The 19,045-nt window shown below is 42.3% G+C and overlaps 1 protein-coding gene across 1 annotated transcript; it reads left to right on the forward strand.

Annotated features, from left to right (window-relative positions):
• Positions 1-4,489: 4,489 nt before the first annotated feature.
• On the forward strand, positions 4,490-18,836 carry lpar3 (lysophosphatidic acid receptor 3). Its single transcript, XM_084337996.1, has 3 exons — positions 4,490-4,627; positions 5,436-6,191; positions 14,335-18,836. Exons 2-3 carry the CDS (start codon positions 5,459-5,461, stop codon positions 14,661-14,663), a joined length of 1,062 nt encoding a protein of 353 aa, XP_084194122.1. The 5' UTR covers positions 4,490-4,627; positions 5,436-5,458; the 3' UTR covers positions 14,664-18,836.
• The last annotated feature ends 209 nt before the right edge of the window (positions 18,837-19,045 follow it).

A 19,045-nucleotide genomic window follows, 5' to 3' on the forward strand; every position in this document is an offset into this window, starting at 1 on the left:
ACTGCTTTAGAGGACTCATACATTAAAGAGTGTCGATCAAAGTGGCATTCGATTGCACTCTCTGAATATTGGAAAGCCAAGCAGATTCCACGCGGCCTGAGAATCCACAAGCAACCTGCTTTTGGAAGAGAGGACCCCGACTTTATAAAAAAATGGGAGCAAGTACTGAATAAATGCTCCATGGACTTGATATTGCTTACTATTGAACAAACCGCAAATGAAGCTGACAAAGCCAAACGAGAGGCTCAACGTATTAAAGACGAGCTGGTTGTGAAACTGAGCTCTGATGAATTCACAAACCTGGAACGCAAGATGAAAGATGACCTCCAGAAGTTTGAGAGTGAACTTAAAACTCTTAAAAGGAACAAATTCGAACGACATGCTGAGGACTTCAAGAGAGGGACCGTCTACAAGTGGCAACAACCGGCGTGGAAAGAACGACGTCCAGCGGCCTCACGCCAGAGGGAGCGATTCCAACGCAACGACGGGAACCGAGGAAACTACACAACCGAGGAGTCAGATCCTGCCCTGACAAGTGACTCGGCGTGGAAAGAACGACGTCCAGCAGCCTCACGCCAGAGGGAGCGATACCAACGCAACGACGGGAACCGAGGAAACTACACAACCGAGGAGTCTGATCCTGCCCTGTCAAGTGACTCGACCCATTCCCAGGATGCGCGTTTTTTAGACGCACGTCCACGGTACGACTCACGACACAACAACCAACGAAGAGGGACCAGGGGAAGAGGACGAGGCGGGGGAAGAAAAGACATCAACCCGCCATCTGTCGTCACCAGGAGCAGGAGCAACAGGCCGTGATCAACATCTCGGACTGTCCCCTCACACCAGCCCAACAATCGGTATTAGGTAAAGGTCTATCATTTGTTCCAACAAATAAGGTGAATGTCTTTAAATTAAAAGTGGACTGCTACAAATTTTTCAGACTGTTACACCTTAAACACCTTTTTAGAAATACTGATCAGACTATATCTACTAATCCTATGAATAAATTGAAGAAATCATCAACTTATTGTCCCACTAGTACTCTGAATCCTACCTTGGTCACTTTCAGTAAACTAGTTGAGCGAGACATCCAGACATTTGTGAAATCATCAGACAAGACAATCAAGCATCAAAATGTAACTGAGGTTGAAAGAAGAGCTCTAAACGAATTGAGAAAAAATGACAAAATTATTATCAAGCCGGCAGATAAGGGTGGCTCTATTGTAATACAGAATGTCAATGATTACATGTATGAAGCCACACGGCAACTTAGCAATACTGCATTTTATAAGTCTCTTCTTCACAACCCTGTTGAACAGTTAATGACAGACAGAGATAAAATACTAGATGATGCACTTAAAAGTAAGAACATCACAAAAAAACAATACGAGTTCCTAAAAGTTGAATTCCCTGTCACACCTGTTTTTTATCTATTACCTAAAATTCATAAAAAACTGACAAACCCGCCAGGACGCCCCATAGTCTCAGGAAACAATTCTTTATCAGAACCTCTAAGTCAATTTGTAGACTATTTTATCAAAGATATTGTAAAGACATTACCTTCATACCTTGCAGATACTAGGGATGTGTTGAAGTCGTTAAAGACTTCCATCCCACAGAATGCATATCTAGTATCCTTTGATGTAGAAAGTCTTTATACTAATATTCCACATGAGGACGGCCTGGCGGCTATGTCATTTTTTCTGGGTACAAATGATGAAGTCTCCTCTGATTTTTTACTCAGCTTGACGAATTTTATTTTGAAATCTAATTACTTCATGCTTGATGATAAATGGTACATTCAAATCCAGGGTACTGCCATGGGTTCTGCATTTGCACCTAATTACGCCAACCTATTTATGGGCCACTGGGAATCCCAGTTTATCCACAACCAAGATGCCTCGCCCCTCTTGAAAAATGTAATTTTTTGGAAAAGGTACATAGATGACATTCTCATGGTGTTTGTTGGCTCGGAAGATGAGTTATTCCAGTTCAGGGAGTATATCAATGGTACACATCACACTTTAAAATTCACGATGGTACACAGCAGAGAACATATTGATTTCCTAGACTTACGGATATCAGCTGACGATGAGGGAAACCTGAACACTACTATCTTCCGTAAACCAACAGACCGTAATACTATTTTACATGCACAGAGTCATCACCCGAGACGTATGGTAGAGAATATCCCATACGGACAATTCCTGCGCCTTAAACGTATCTGTAGTGATCCCACAGACCTAGAAAGGAAGGCAGATGAAATGAGTAACAGATTTGAAGAGAGGGGATACAAGGCATCAGTGGTGCACACAGCCAGAAATAAGACAAAACATGTACAGAGGGAAACTATTTTGGAATCTGACAAAAGCGACACCCCTGGTAACAGAGTCACATTCGTTTCAGAATATAGTACTTCATCTCAAGTTATTAAAAACATTATTGACAAACACTGGAACATACTCAAATGTGACCCTCTTTTAAAAAACATTTCTTCATTACCACCAAGATTTTGTTTTAAAAGGGGAAAAAACATAAGGGACGCTGTAGTCAATTCTATGTATAAATCCCCTGTAGTAAGTCACTCTAACTGGCTAACAGAGCTGTGTGGTAACCATCCATGTGGTCGATGTACCCATTGTTCAAACACTATGAAAACAAAAGTTTTCTACCACCCACAGTCTGGGCAGGAATATAAAATAAGGGACCTTATTAATTGCAACACCACTCATGTGATATACATGCTGAAATGCCCTTGTGGTAAGGTCTATGTTGGACAAACAAAACGAAATTTGAAGGTGCGAATAGCAGAACACAAGGCAGCCATTAGGAACAACAATATGGATTATGCCATTGCGAGACACTATAAGGAGAGAGATCATGGTTCCACAGCCTCTCTAAGGTTCATTGGAATCGAAAGAGTCACCCTACCACCGAGGGGCGGTAATATAGTAAAGCTTCTCTTACAAAGGGAAGCGTACTGGATTTTTACTTTGAATTCTGTGGAACCCCATGGTCTAAATGAATCCCTCGAGCTGAATCCATTTTTGTAACCACTATCCGTTCTGTGTAACCTATATGGGTGTGGTTTTAAGTCTGTTTTAAACTATTTATCAGGTCTAATGACCTAGGTATTTGTCACTTCTCTCATATTGCTTTATTATATATAATTTTCAAAAATGAGTCTGTGTATGTATGTGGTATCTAGGCATTTCTATACATAAAAGTGATATGTATCCTACAAAATGATAAAATTTAATGTGATAATTGAGTAGCCAATGGGCTTGATATGTTAAGATTTGTCACTTCTCTCATTTTGTATTATATAATTTTCAAAAATGAGTATGTATATATGTGGTCTCTATGCATCATTTTTATACTAAGAGTTGTATGCATTACATCCTGCAAAATCATCAAATTAAATGTGATAATTGAGTAGCCAATGGGCTTGATGTATTACGATGTGGGGTGGAGCATGCTATACATAATGATGATCATTGATGACACCTGCTGCATAGCACCTGAGGAAGCGACAGCGAAACGCGTTGTGCAAACAATAAATAAGCAAAAACGAGTCCTGTGGAGTGTGCGGTCCCTTCTTTCCTTTGAAGGTTTTCTCCTTTTAGTTTATTTATATATATATATATATATATATATATATATATATATATATATATATATATATATATATATATATATATATATATATCAAAAGTGTTAATAACAGTATTATATATACTGTATACCGTTATTACCACTGGTATTGCACAAAAAAATGACATGTCCTGCTATATATATTTTTTTTTTGATAGATGAGGCCTACTTATGTGATATCACTCAGGCTAACTGGTGTGTTTCATGACAGGGTTTCCCAGTCACACCGTGCTGGAGGACACAACAGCTACACTGACCTGTCCTGATGCTGTGGGACGTGTTGTAACATGGAGCAGGTTTGACCGATATGGATACGTTTTAACACTTCTCACCATAGACGACGGAACAAATGATGCATTTAACATGCTTTTATCCAAACGATTTACAATTTGTGCCTCACAAGAATTTACCCATTCATTCACACACCGACGGCAGAGGCAACCATGCAAGTCAGGAGCAGTTATAGTGGTTAAAGTGTCTTGCTCAAGGGACACTTCGACACGCTGCCCGGGAGGAGTGGTAACCGAACCTCCTCCTGAGCCACTGTCACCTCTAACTTTAGGATGTCGACCTATAGATGGGTTTGTTTGGGCTAAATAGCCCATGCGAGAGTCACGGGCATTGCTACAACACAACATAAAAAGCTGTTGGAGAAATGATAGTATAGCGTACTGCGGGGAACTGCTCTAACATGGGGCCCCATGCGGTCAACCGCGCAGATCTACAGGAATCCGCTCCTGCAGCAGCAGCACTGTGTGAGATATGAGATTCCGCGGCACACGCCCTCCACGTCATGTGAGCTGTAGAAGTGTCTGCCCGTGTTAACTAACTTGCTGCTCATTCATTGTTGTCATGTCCCTGGAGAAAGTCGCTCCTCCGACAGAATGGTGCTGAGAAGTCCTGTAACACGACGAGGAATAAACTGCGACTTTTATTGAGAAGAATTACAACGGAATAAAATACCCGACAGGTAAGATCACCTTGGTAGATAGGCCACTTTATTTATGTACAGGCAACCTTTTTATTATTTGTTTGAAAGGTTTCAGCAGCTCTACGTTTGCGTGTTGGCCACTTTCGACAAAGATGACAGAAACCTTGTCTTTATCAGGCTATGTTCTGTATTTGGTCATTCATAACATTTTGGAGCCTGCAAACTAGGCTACTGTCTGCCTCAATTCATTCAAATGTGGCAATGATCTTCTCGTCTATTGACATGGCAAACACTACAATAGGGAGTAGTCTTATTTCTTCTGCAAAATACTAATAGCATTTTTTTTTATAGATCATAAAGGTACAGTAGGCCACTGCATTGCAGGATTTAGGAAATAAATAACAAACATAATAACAATAAAGTTAGGTTATTTATCATGTTATTTGAGTGAAGTCATTGTTTTTTTACTCTATTTTTATCGCTGTCTTACTAACTGCAGACAATAGCCTAAAGTGCAGTAATTGCATGATTAACGTATAAGCAGCTGTCTTCAGTAAAAATGCTTTTGACATGTGAACTGCCCTTTGGAGCAGAGTTATCTAATCTCCTCCAGGCCAGAAGATATTCGTCCTTGGAGAAATTGACACTGTGCAAAGACCTGGTTTATTAAAACATTTTGATTGTGAATTTTCATTACCCTCACTCCCACACCCCCAACTTGTTACTGCATGACGGACTGAATTACAAAATCAAGTGTAGTTTTGAAATGCAATCCAAAGCTTCCCCAGCTTTTCCCTCACTTGGTAAATGGTAGCCAATTGGTTTCTGCTCTTGCCTCATTCCACAGACTGCCCCCCCCCCTGCGTGGAGATGGCAAACCAGTGCCACTACGACAAGCCCATGGGCTTCTTCTACAACAACAGCAATTCGGAAAGGAAGGAATGGGACGGCACTCAGCTCATCCTGGTCCAGGTGGTGGGCTCTTTCTTCTGCTGTTTCATCCTGGTCGCCAACGCCATGGTCGTCGCCGCCATCATCACTAACAAGCGCTTCCACTACCCCTTCTACTATCTCCTCGCCAACCTCGCCGCCTCGGACTTCCTCGCCGGCATCGCGTACATCTACCTCATGTTCAACACGGGGCAGTTGTCCAGGAAGCTGACGGTCACGGGTTACTTCATCCGCCAGGGCCTTCTAGACACCAGCCTCTCGGCGTCGCTGTCCAACCTGCTGGTGATCGCCCTGGAGCGCTACATCTCCGTCATGAACTGGAAGGCCCACGGCAACCTGACCAGGCGGCGGGTGATCCTGCTGATTGTGGTGGTGTGGGCCATCTCCATCTTCATGGGCGCTGTGCCCAGCCTGGGCTGGAACTGCATCTGCGACCTGGAGAGGTGCTCCCAGCTGGCGCCCATCTTCCGTAGGAGCTACGTGGTCTTCTGGTCGGTGTCCAATCTGGTGGCGTTCTTGGTCATGGTGGCCATCTACACCAGGATTTACACCTACGTCAAGAGGAAGACGGCGGTGCTTACGCCATCCTGCGGCTCCATCAACCGCAAGAGGACGTCCATCAAGCTGATCAAGACGGTTATGACTGTGCTCGGTAGGTATGGAGGACATCACACACACACACACACCCTGTCGGTCAAGCGACACCTTTTCATGAAAGAGTAGTGGCTGCATTGATGCCATTTGCAGATAAGAGATTCTGATATTCAGTAGATACCTGCAGAGTTGCAATCCACTACTTTTACTGGACCGTATACTTTTTATAGATCGATAGAGACAGACTCCAATTTGGGGTCACTGGACCAAACCGCTTTCATCGTTGGATATCTCTTTGATGTCTTTTTGTCTCAATAATGCAGAAAATCAAGGTGCTTTGCTATGATTTCTGCCATGGTTGTACTGTGTGTGCACACGCCTCTTGGTATTGGCTTTTCTATTGTTTCTTATTGAAGACATTCTTAGACAACGGACACTCTGGTACAATATCGTAACCTGCACCAGCATTCGGCGGTGCCTCCCTTGTAGTCAACACATTTGTCATCAGCAGCGTTGTTTGTGTGCCGTCATCCTGTAGTCAGGAAATAGATACTCCACGAGCTGTCGCCAAGTCCAAACCACGCGGTTAAACGCCACTCACTGAAGAAGCAGTGCTGAACACACAGGGGATCCTAATCTGCGTTTTCCTGATAGGAACGGGGTCAAACCCCTGATGAAGGGAAAACACAGAGACACAATGCTGCATTCACACTATATTCACAACGTCTGTAATTCACTCTGTGAGTGTGTGGTCAGCGCTTACTATTGAACCTCGCGAGACGTATGCGTTTTGCTCTCTTAAGTAAAAACGTATATTTAGATCAATTGACCAAAAAACATGCTGTTTCAGAGATGAAAGGATGGAGTACTAGAGAAATGGGAGAGAAGGATTTGGCAGGATTCTGTCCCAGGCCAGCATGGTCATATTATGGCTCCAGAAACGAAGGGTTCTAACTAACCCACTAAACCATTCTCTCTTGGCATCCTGTCCCGTTCATTTCACTGTTCCCCTCGGTGGCACAGTATGTGCACCGAGATCAAATGTACCAATTGCACTACTGACATTTTGTTTTTAGCACAAGTGCTTAGAATTCTACCAAGCATTCCTCTCATCGAGAGTTTGTGGAATCTAAAGGACAGGACAGTGACAAAAAGCCTTGGGTTTATCGTTTATCGTTTATCACACTCATTCACGTCCCAGATAAGGCCGTCTGAGAATCCTGTCCCGGGCCCCTTTGACTTAAGGTGTATATGGAGCGTTGAAACAGGATCTGTTAATACTCCAGACCACGCCCCGCCCCCCCCTTCCTCTTTAGCATAGCTCTGTGGGTCAGACTAGTTTGATTGCTATCAACCTCAACCTCGACATGTTGAAGTCTCTCAAACTCTGTTTGCAATGGTTCGTTTTCAGTCTTCCCAGACACGGGAGAAAAAAGAAAAAGAAAAGAAAAACGTGTCGCAGTTCCTCAGATTTTTTGCACAGAGTGCAGGAGCTGTCTATCTCCGTACACAGAGTGCAGGAGCTGTCTGTCTCCGTACACAGTGTCTTTATGGGAGTCTGTGCTGTGTAATTATCTCTCTGCAAGGACACTGAGCTCCTCGGCCTGCTAAGCATACCGGCTGCACCGCTCTTGAGACTGCATGGTCTGCGGCCTCCACTGAAGAACCCTCCCCACCCCCCCACCCCCCACCCCGACTAAAAGAACCTATACTTGAAGGCTCTGCGACTAGGCTGCAATTCCCAATCCCTTTCAGATGCCCCCATTGTCTCGTTTAGCCCGTTGAACTGTTGTCGCTCCAATTGTCGTCTCCTCAAATTCCCTGTTGAGATTGTTGTGGCGCTATTGTAGTGATAAAAGTGCATCCATTGGGAATATAGTCTTTCTTTCTTTCTTTCTCTCACTCTCTGTTTTTAGTTTTTTTTTAAGCAAGCAGAACTTTTCCCACATTGATTTGTGGATGTCAAGTTTATTTGTATTATCACAGTTACACCTCAAAGGGCCCCACATGCCATAGTACTAGTAATTGTATTTTCATGGTTAACAAATACAATTTCTTCATCACTGAGCAAATGGAAAACGTGATTGTTTTTAATATTCCACAAATGAATTTGGTTTTAAAAAAAAAATTACAAGGAGAAATAAGAGTGTCGATGAGAGTTAGAATGCAAATTGACCAGACTAGATCTAATTTGCTCACATGGAAAACCAACTGCACACATTGAATGACTTATGCCAGCCTCAAATAGTTGCTCATAAGCTTATCAGCTCTTGAAAACACGCTTGAAATTGTCATGTGAGAAAGCATTGTGTGGCACAATAAACATGGCAGGAATATGGTGGCGAGAAGAGGGGAAAAAAAGTTTAATAATCTCAAAGCCTCTCATTTGAGGGTTTTAAGAGCCAGGGAATTGGGCCCCGTTATTGGGGTTACATGAAGCACAAAAATTCTTAACTCCTGTTTCAGTTGGATACAATTATGCACAGGCACAAGCAGAAAAAACAACAGGATAAACCAGTTCAGAGATTTCTTTGGGATATACATACACATGCTGTCGTGTAACCAGTAGATTACAGTGATTGGGTGCACTGTAGAAATGTTGGCTAAAGAAGGCCGATTTTTGGTTGTAGAGAAGTGATTTTACATTTAGTCATTTAGCTGACGCTTTTATCCAAAGTGACTTACAAATTGTGTACCACAAGTCGGCAAGAGGGTTCACCTCTGGGGGTTAAGGGAAAGTGCTGTTGTTCGTCTAGCAGTGGAGTGCTTCACTTGGAGTGCATAGTAGTATAGGCATGGTAGCATACTATAGTATAGACATTAGTATAGGCATAGTAGTGCATAGTAGATGGTAGTATAGATACAGTAGCATAGTACATAGTAGTAAAGACAGTAAGAAGGTTCATACATTTTTTTAAAACTCCGATATTGATTGAAAAGTTGTTTTTAGTCAACGGCGGAAGATTGGACGGGTTTCAGCTGTTATGATTGTGGTGGTAAGTTCATTCTACCACTGTGGAGCCAGGACGGAGAATAGCCTGCTTCGTTTCAATGACCCTCCAGGAGCCAGAAGAGGAGTGGGTCTCGGGTGGCCGGAAGATGCAGAGTGTAGGGGTCTTGAGGGTGTGTAGTTACATTTACATTTAGTCATTTAGCTGACTCTTTAATCCAAAGCGATTTACAAGTTCTGTACGACAAGTCAGCAGGAAGGGTACAACACTTACAGCTGAGTAACAATGTTCATCAAAACAGTGCTGAAACTTGGGTGCTGCAGTGTTGAGTGCAGTAGTGGTAGTAGTAAAGACATATTTAGTATAGGTAGAGTGCATGATAGTATAAGACGGTAAGACGTTTTTTAAATTTGTATTTGTATTTATTTATTTGTTTTATTCATTTCAGATATTGATGAAGTGTATTTTTAGTTGACGGTGAAAGATTGATCGGGTTTCGGCTGTCCTAACTGTGGTGATAACGAAGTTCGTTCCACCATTGTGGAACGAGGACCGAGAATAGGCGGCTTCTCTTTGATGACCCTCCCGGAACTCGGATAGGAGTGGGTCTGAGGCGGCCAGAGGATGTAGAGCGGAGGGGTCTTGAGGGTGTGTAATTAGAGACCATTGACTGGAGATAGGCGGGAGCCATTCCCTTCGCTGTGCGATATGCCAGGTTGAGGACCTTGAAGCGAATTTGTATGGCGATGGGGAGCCAGTGCAGGTCCCTAAGAAGCAGGGTAATATGGGCTGACTTTGGTATGTTGGAGATCAGACAGGCGGCTGCGTTCTGAATGAGTTGAAGAGGCTTGGTGGCGGTGGTCGGTAGACCAGCAAGCAGTGCATTGCAGTAGTCGATGCGAGATATGACTGTTGATTGGACAAGGAGTTGGGTGGCTTCTTTTGTCAGGAAGGGGCGGATCCTTCTGACATTGCTCAGGAGGAACCTGCAGGTTCTGGTCGTTGCAGCGATGTGAGCGGAGAAGTTCAGCCGGTCATCGAGGACTACACCAAGGTTCTTGGCAGTCGGGACGAGGCTACAGCTACATGTTCCACTGTGATGGAAAGGTCAGTCAGCGGGGAGGATTTGGACGGCAGTTCTGTTTTGCTAAGGTTCAGTTTGAGGTTGTTGGTTCCATGTTTTTTAGCAGATTTCAAAGCGGAAACTTTCCGTAGCAGCAAAGCACGTTCTGGGGTTCGATCAGAATGTTAACTGCGCAACTGCGAGTGGAAACTTTCGAACACATGGCATGAAGAAAATAGGCTATACACAATTATAGTAATAATAAAACAGCCGGTGATGCGGTAATCAGCTTGACTCTGCGGTGAACATGACCTGATAGCGATAATGCGGTAGCCCTAGACGTGATAATGTTACACAGAGATTTTGTATAGAGGAAGAAGAGGAGGGGTCCAAGGACAGAGCCCTGGGGGACGCCCGTCCGAAGGTTAGAGACCATTTACTGGAGGTAGGAGGGAGCTGTTCCCTTTGTAGCACGGTATGCTAGGTCAAGAAACTTGACACAGATTCCTGCTGCAATGGGAAGCCAGTGCAGCTCTCTGAGAAGTGGAGTGACGTGGGCTGACTTTTCTAGGTTGGAGATCAGGCGAGCCGCTGCATTGTGTATGAATAGAATCGCCTTGGTGGTGCAAGCTGGTAGACCAGCTAGCAGAGCACTACAATAGTCAAGGCATGGCATGACTGTTGATTGCAGGAGGAGTTGGGTGGCTTCTTTTGTCAGACGTGTGGATCCTTCTGACGTTGCTCATGAAGAATCTGCAGGTTCTGGTTGTTGAGGCAATGTGGGCTGAGAAGTCCAGCTGGTCGTCAAGGACCACACCTAGGTTCTTGGCGGTCGGGCACGGAGCCATGGCTACATCATTCTCCATGGTGATTGAAAGGTTGGTCAGTAGGGAGGATTTAGCCGGAAAGTGAAGTAGCTCCATTTTCCTCTGGTTTAGTTTGAGGTGGTTGGTTGTCATCCAGGCAGGCCGAGATCCAAGACTATGATCTGAGGGAGGAAAGGAGAGGAAGAGTTGAGTGTCATCAGCTTAGCAGTGGTATGACAAGATATGAGAAGCGATAATGTTACCCAAAGATTTTGTGTAATGATACTTGATAGGAGTTGTCATCAAGACGGAAATAATCAGAGAGCTGCTAGAAACATGCTTGCCACGTTTTTGTTTTCGCTCTATGTCAAAGATTAGAAAAATGAAAGTACTAACTGTGCGTGGTAGGGGTGTAACGGTACGTGTATTCGTCCCGCGACTTCACGGTACAGACGACGAATATGTCTCATACGAAACTAGGTGAAACTAGGGTTGCACATTTTACAAATGTATGCTCAATATCTTTACTTAAATTTACACTGGCTTACTTTGATCTTAAAATTTACACTGGCTTACTTTGGTTTTTAATGTTGAATATCAAGCTTGTATTGCCACATTTAGATGATGAATAAAACGTTGAAGCTTGTAAAGGCATGATGACAAGCCAACAGAACAAATGAACAACCGCGCAATTTGCACTGGGCTGTTTCTCCCCTCCCCCTTACTACATATGTCCCTGAAACAAAACCATGAATTAATTATATGTTTTACACAGCAGGGTCATTACAATAGGCTGAATTGATTGATTGATTGAAAAGTTTATTAACAGATTGCAGAATGGGTACAGTACAGTACAGCTCAATACATACAATTAGTGATGCACGATATATCGGCCGCCGATATAATATCGGCCGATATGGCCGTTTTTTTACACATCGGTATCGGTCCGATATCAAGATAGGGCCGATATTAAAAAATAAATAAAAAATTATCTTTTTTTTCTTCTTTTTACATGTTTTGGCCTTAAATAGTTTCAAAATATCAGTCATTTCTGAAAATAAGTTACAAAAGTAAAAAAAAATTATGCGTTTTGGAAAATAGCTCTTTATTTGATTATCATAAAAAAGTGTTTTCTATACAGAGATATCGACATCGGTAAATATCGGTATCGGCCAGAACAGCAATATTAATATCGGTTATCGGTATCGGCCACAATTTTCACATCGGTGCATCACTACATACAATCTGCAGACCAGAGAAAGACTTTCGTCTTGTTTACATCAGGGTCCAACGTCCATCCTTTTCTTGTTCGCCTAAATAATGTTAACCAATGGAAAGACACCCACACACCAACTTTCTACCGCACTACTTTCCCCTCACAGTTGATCCGAGAATAAAAATTAAACATACTTTTGCTGATCTGGACTGGTCTTCTAAGCTCCTCTCCAGTCGAGCTGCTGCAGTGTTTAAATCCAAAATATTGATAAATCCTCTGCCATTGTTGTGTAAGATGTTATCTCGTCTCTAGAGTCTTCTTTCTCTGCTTCACATGAAGTTAAATCTACTCTAGAAGTGAAACTGAAACTTAAAAAGCAGACACCGGTGTCTGCTTTTTAAGTTTCAGTTTCACTTCTAGAGTAATACTATACTTATATAATAAATATATAATAATCATTATAATATATTTGTCCTGTTGTACCGAACCGTGACCCCAAAACCGAGGTACGTACTGAACCGTGTGTTCTGTAAATGGGTTTTCATGAATGAGGATGATGAATGATGTAGCGAATTACTTTTTCTGAAGATATTTGACAGAGCATTTTGGTGAGATATTCCTAATGGTACCTATATCTGTACGTGACCCATGCAAGCTGAGTCATGTGAGCTCCAAGACAGGTATATATGCACTTTATGCATATCTTTTAATCGTTTAACGTTATTTAGTGGTATTGTCTTAGTACACAAATGAACACAGCATCCATGTACTTGGCTAAATTCATTGATTTCAATCATGTCTGAGGGAATGAGAGCCTAATCATCTCACCAATCTGTATGTAGAACTGACTGTTCTTGTTATTCATGAATTAGGCGACCCCCCCCCCCCCCCCCCCCAGAGATCCTGAATACTGCACAACCAAAGGCGCACATGTGCTAGAAACATGCTTGCCTTCAAAACCCAGATGTTTTTTTTTTCTCTCTCTGTCAAAGATTAGAGGGAATGAAAGTACACTTTAAAACGAGGAGGATATAATGCCAGTGGAGTCCCATTTGATGGGGTTTCAGTGTAAAATCCGGGGAGCCTTTTTACTTTCAAATCTCCACAAGAGTGAAACACACAAGATCAATTGAGGCCAGAACTTCTACCAGACCTGTAGTCTGAGTGTAGTGTATGGGGGAGAGAGGGAGGGAGAGAGAAAGAGAGGGAGAGAGGAAAAAATCCTGTGTTTTTGTTCTTAACAAAGACAAGTTGTTACTTGCGCCTTCTCCTCAGTCAGAGAAATCTTCCATCAAGTCCTTCCTTTGTGCCCTAACATGTTTGAAATGTGTGACTAATTTTGCTGGGAACTGTAGCCCTGTTTAGACAAACAGTGAGTGAGTGCCTGAGATAGTATTTATTTACCACACAAAAACCGAGATATGCAAAAAGACAAGCATTATTCCTTTCGAAACAATGGTGATCTTGTGTTTAATAAAGATATCTTTCTTCTTACCCGAGGAGGACATTACCACACAGCCCTTTTGATGCCTTACATTTTAATGTAACTCACAGTAGATGTATGGTGTAAGAACCTCCTTTTGCGGTTCTACTTCAGAACATCAAACGGACAATGATTTAGCTTTAATTACTAGTACTACTACATATTTGCACACAATGGTTTCCTCATAATTTGCCGTTAAATAGCTAGTTCCTCTCAGAAAACAAAATGGTTTGGATCTATAAGGTTCTATCTCCATTCTGAGTAGTTTTGAGACATTGAGTAGACTGTTTGCAGAGTTACATTATAAGATAAGATAATATAAGATGTTTCTTTATTGGGCCCCTTGGGGTAATTCGGGCATCATCAGCAGGAGGGGGGAAAGGAGGTACAGGTATGGGCAAGGTAATGGTAGAAAGACATAAATAATGGCAATAAAAGTAAATCAGAATATAAAAATATGAGAAGAATAAACAGTGTAAACAAAGGTGCAGATGAGGGTATGTATTCCCTATCGGTTATAATATATGTTACAATAAATATAATAAATATTATATGAATAACTACCATAATCTTTCACCAAAATGTCAGATACAAGCTTATAATTCCACAATCACAATCAAGTCTTCAATAAAGCCGGCATGCAGCAGCCCTCTAACTTTGTTTGTAATTTGTTTTCTTATAGGAGCCTTTGTGCTCTGCTGGACCCCAGGCCTGGTGGTCCTACTGCTGGATGGCCTCCACTGTGAGCAGTGCGGGGTACTGCGCTTCAAGCGCTGGCTTCTGCTCCTGGCCGTGCTCAACTCGGTCATGAACCCCTGCATCTACTCCTATAAGGACGAGGAGATGTGGACCACCTTCAAGAACCTCCTCCGCTGCGTCTGCAACGGCACTCGCCACCAGCGGTCGGTCAAGGCCAACTCCAGGCCGCTGAGCTCCGGCCAGGAGACCGGCAACAGCCAGCCGCCCTCCGAGGAGGCCAAGAGCGACGACCAGAACATGCTCAAGACCTGACCCGGAGGACCTATCGACGACTCTTCTTGAGACACCCCAGAGGTTCCACCCAGGTCCGGTTGGACATCCACTTGATGATGTAAATGGACCGTAGATACAAGGTAAAAGGGCACCGCTCTATCCCCCAGTGGATCTCACACAGGACATTGCTGTCTTCAGGGCAGCGGAATTGGATTGAAGGGACAGACGGCCTGCAGCACTGCAGGACTGGACTTGGAATGAGTGGCCTTCTATGTGCCATTATAGACTCGGAGGAATATGGCGGTCTTAAGTGCTGAAACACAGCGGAAGCGGACCGAGCTTGGAACGGACGCTGAACAGCACCAGCTTCCTTTCGACGCCCCATGTTAACGGGCACTACTGTTCACATGCTCACAGAGGGGTGGCATTGAAATCTGCATCCGGGCTATTTTCTTGGAAAGTGGGATGAGGACTCCATAGAAGTACACTGGGAAATTCACTTGCAGCGCCGCCCGGACAGAATACATTCAAAAACCCTGTGATTGGTGTGTTTTACGCATGGACATTCCGCCTACGCTTCCAGTGTATTTCATTCGGGGGTATTGGTTGAGAAAAGATTCCGATATGAAGTACACATCGTTACATTTCTCCTTATTACCTTGAGTAAAAAAAGGTAAAGATTTAATTAAAGAAGAAAAAGACTCGAGAGGATTCTACTTTCTCTGTAATGTAGATCTTTTAAATATACATATGGAACAGTCAGGTGGGCTGACTAGGCAGTACTGTCACGGATGAAACGGTTAAAGTCTTTAAAGTCAGGTTCTAGCATACTGTATTTTATTTAAAACAATTTTATATTATTATAATTTTTTATTTTAAAGATGAATTTGTGTTTTTAAACAAAGGGAAATATACTGTAAACTGTACTGTATAGTATGTGTACTCATGCATCCTGTAAGTTATTTTAACATAATCTGTAAGACAGCATGATCTGATTGTTCTGGGCTTAAGTCAATACTGCAGCAACCTTGCTTGTCGGAACGAAGCAGGGTATTTTGCCACTATGGGAGTAGATAACGCAGTCACTTCATTCACTCCAATCGACGGTATCTCCCTCCATCAACACAGAGGTTACAGATCCAGAGAACCCCGGCAGCAGAAATAGCAGAAACCTGTTTTCTACCCCCTGGCATTTCTATCTCCTTTTTTATGACTCAATCAATGGCCGCTGTCATTCTGATGCAACAGCAACTCACCTGAGAGCGGGGTTGTAAAAGTATGTTGCAACACACTGGATTCCTGACGGGGGTGTAGCGCTGCGTGTGTCAGCTGGAGCCACGAAGGATATGACTGAATGAGACTGGAACTCCCCCTGTCCCCTCTAAGACGTATTATTATTATGAATCATTTACAGGATCAAATGAAACTCGCCCCTCTTTTACCCGCTGTACAGTATTTATGCTAGTAAAACCACCCCTTTTAAATCTGAAAAAAAGGGAAGGACTTCATTAAAGCCATTTTGGATTCCACATTTCTGGAGCGCGTCGGAATGCTACATATGTCATGTATGGTTAGTGTAAACAGGACATGGTACATATCTGCCGTTTGTGATTGGGACTGTGATAGGGATCACGGCATTCCTTGGAGTTTGGCACTAGAGGCTGCATGGCCTGAGAGCTTGAGAGCTACACTGCTGTAAACAGGAAGGGTACAATTGCAGGAGCAGGCGTGGTCTTTGACCACACTATGATGTTTTGACCTGAGGTCCCTTACAAAAGAGTATCATGGTAGTTAATTTTATGGTATTTTCTTAAAGTTTTACCATGGTACCGGCCATTGTGTCAATCATTTACCATGGTACGCCATGCTGCAACCTTTGTCTTTATATAATACCATGGTACAGTTGGTTGGTTGACTACCATGATGCACAGTGACCAAAAATGATGGGAATATGTTTTTGTTAGGGGTATGAAAGCCAAGGGGACTGTGTTTCAACATCTGTACTGTCTATTACAAATTACTTTTAATAACACCCATTTATGGCACTGGAATAGATGTTGGAAAGCAATGGGCCATGGTCGTAATGATCGTCTGACGGTACACAACAGTAAAGTCATAGTGGAGTGAGTCCTGAGTATCGAGTACCAAGTGGCACCGGTTCCAACAGGGTTGATGCTAGCTAGACCGACTCATGTCTATCACTGAAATAAACACCATGATCATGAGGGTTGAGGGAGAGCCAGGGAAAATAAGAAATAGCCTACGTCCTGCTAATCGAATGGCTAATTGAAGCTCTTTTTGCTAGCTGTTTCCGTGGCTAAACTTTAAAGTACAGTAATGAAACCAAATAGATAAAAATGCACTTGTACTGTTAGCAGTGTGGTGCGGCCATACCGGTATGTTCCATCTGAGATGCTGGTTTTCAGAGGGAACAGAGTGAGCGAACATGAGATGTTATGCAAGTTTAATCTGGTATTCATTGTTTGCATATTTTTATTTTATTTTATTGAGAAGAAATTTTTCTATTTTGGTAACGTTTAGGAACTGGCGTCATTTTAAATGTATTGGCTTTGGCACCAGAATTGATTTTTTTTTTTACGATACCCAACCCTAATCACTGCCCTAGATTGCATGTCCTTAGAGGTGGTACTTGAGAATGATTAGTTCTATTTAGATAATCTAATGGAAGGCCTTTAAGTCTTTGGTTTCCATGGAGTCAATCAAGTGATTGGGAAAAGCAGCCCCAGTTAAAAGGGAGGTCCAGTCTTCTCCTTGGATTTGGACAAACACTGCACTTGTGTCAGAGTCGCAATTTCGAAGCCTTAATTACCACCTGTTGTGGGCTGAAAGCGTCATTGGAATTAAAGGTGCTCTCGCTAAGGTTTTCAACTGCTTAGAATGAGGATGATGTAGACTCAGCCAACACACATAATTATGTCAAATAAGCACACAATTTAACAGTTGAGTCTACACTGCCCTAATTGCTGGTGTTTTAAAAGTGAGGACCACGTTTATATAGGACATTTAATATTCAATATTTAAGTTCAACTGAAAAATACTGCAGTTTAAAGAAATATTACAGGGTCTAGACTAGTGAAATATAACATGCTATAATATGTGGACATATAGAATATATATTCATTTACATTAATTAATTGATCATATTTTAATGTAAATATTAAACGATCTACTCTAAAAGAAAACAACTTCATTTGAATACTCTTAATTCCCTTTTTAGTTACAAACGGCTCTCGCAACCTGCCCACCCCAAGATTAAACACTTGAATCAACCACTTCACGAACCCCATTGTTCCCAGTCATCTGTTCACTCTGAAACCACAGCCATTGTTTACATTGTTCTCTGACAATTAAAATTATCTACAAGTATGACGTTCCTAATCACCCTTTAAAGTGGTTGTGTGAGTTGAAATGACTTGATTTTACAAGCGCAACCAGGGTGTCCTTGTCAACTGTAACTGAAGCGTTGGACTTTGGAGTGACCCAGCACTGGCCTATTATGACTATGAGTTCCAGTTTAAGGTCTAGTAGTCGTTGCTTTGAATTTTGGTCATGTGAAAACACCCCACCCCAGAGCTATCGTGACTGTCGCTCGCTGCTTTAACTTGCCTCAAACACAAACCCTAAACTGCGGTGTGATGCTTTTTTTTTTCTCCCACAGCTGTGCTGTAATTATGTGTTCTCAAGAAGCCAATTAAATTTCACAGATGGTCAGACTCAGAAGTACTGTTGGTTGTCCTTAATCTCAAAGTGCAATGCAAACAGCTTGGAGGTAGAGACGGAATGTGGCGCCATGGAACCGAGTTTCGGTGACATACTAACTTTCAGCTCCAGATACATAACACATACATAACACATATACAACACATACACAACACATACAGCCATGGTGAACCAGTGTGTTATAAAATAATGCAATGTAATGTAATGATGTATAAAATAACGTGACCCTTTAGAAGCGTGAAGATGTGTCTCTTCATGTAGTAAATTGGAGACAGCCCTGTCACACCTGTTATTTAGGTTGGTTACTGATTCAAGGCATGTGTATCATATGAGTCGATAACACATGACACTTGTGATGCATTGAAATTAGGGATGCTCGATATTGGCTTTTTTACCGATACCGATATACCGATATTGTCCAACTCTTAATTTCCGATACCTATATCAACCGATACCGATATATGCAGGGTTACCCCCCCCCAAAAAACTGAATAATTTCAGGTAATTAACATTATATGTCTTGTTGTGGAATTAACATAACATTATGCATACTTTTGACAATAAATACAATTAGAATTTGTTCTTACTTGCTTGCCTGGGTAAATAAAGGTTATAGAAATGTAAAAGAAATAAAAATAATTATTTTTTTTGAAAACCGATACCGATATTTTCTGATATCA

Source organism: Notolepis coatsorum, assembly GCF_963971535.1.
Source record: "Notolepis coatsorum genome assembly, chromosome: 2".
NCBI classification, from domain to species: Eukaryota; Metazoa; Chordata; class Actinopteri; order Aulopiformes; family Paralepididae; genus Notolepis; species Notolepis coatsorum.

Excerpts from the sequence above, each read along its gene's own strand:
- lpar3 (XM_084337996.1), top strand. The coding sequence starts at position 5,459 with ATGGCAAACCAGTGCCACTACGACAAGCCCATGGGCTTCTTCTACAAC. Across the intron at positions 6,192-14,334 it reads GACGGTTATGACTGTGCTCG|GAGCCTTTGTGCTCTGCTGG; the intron begins GTAGGTATGGAG and ends GTTTTCTTATAG.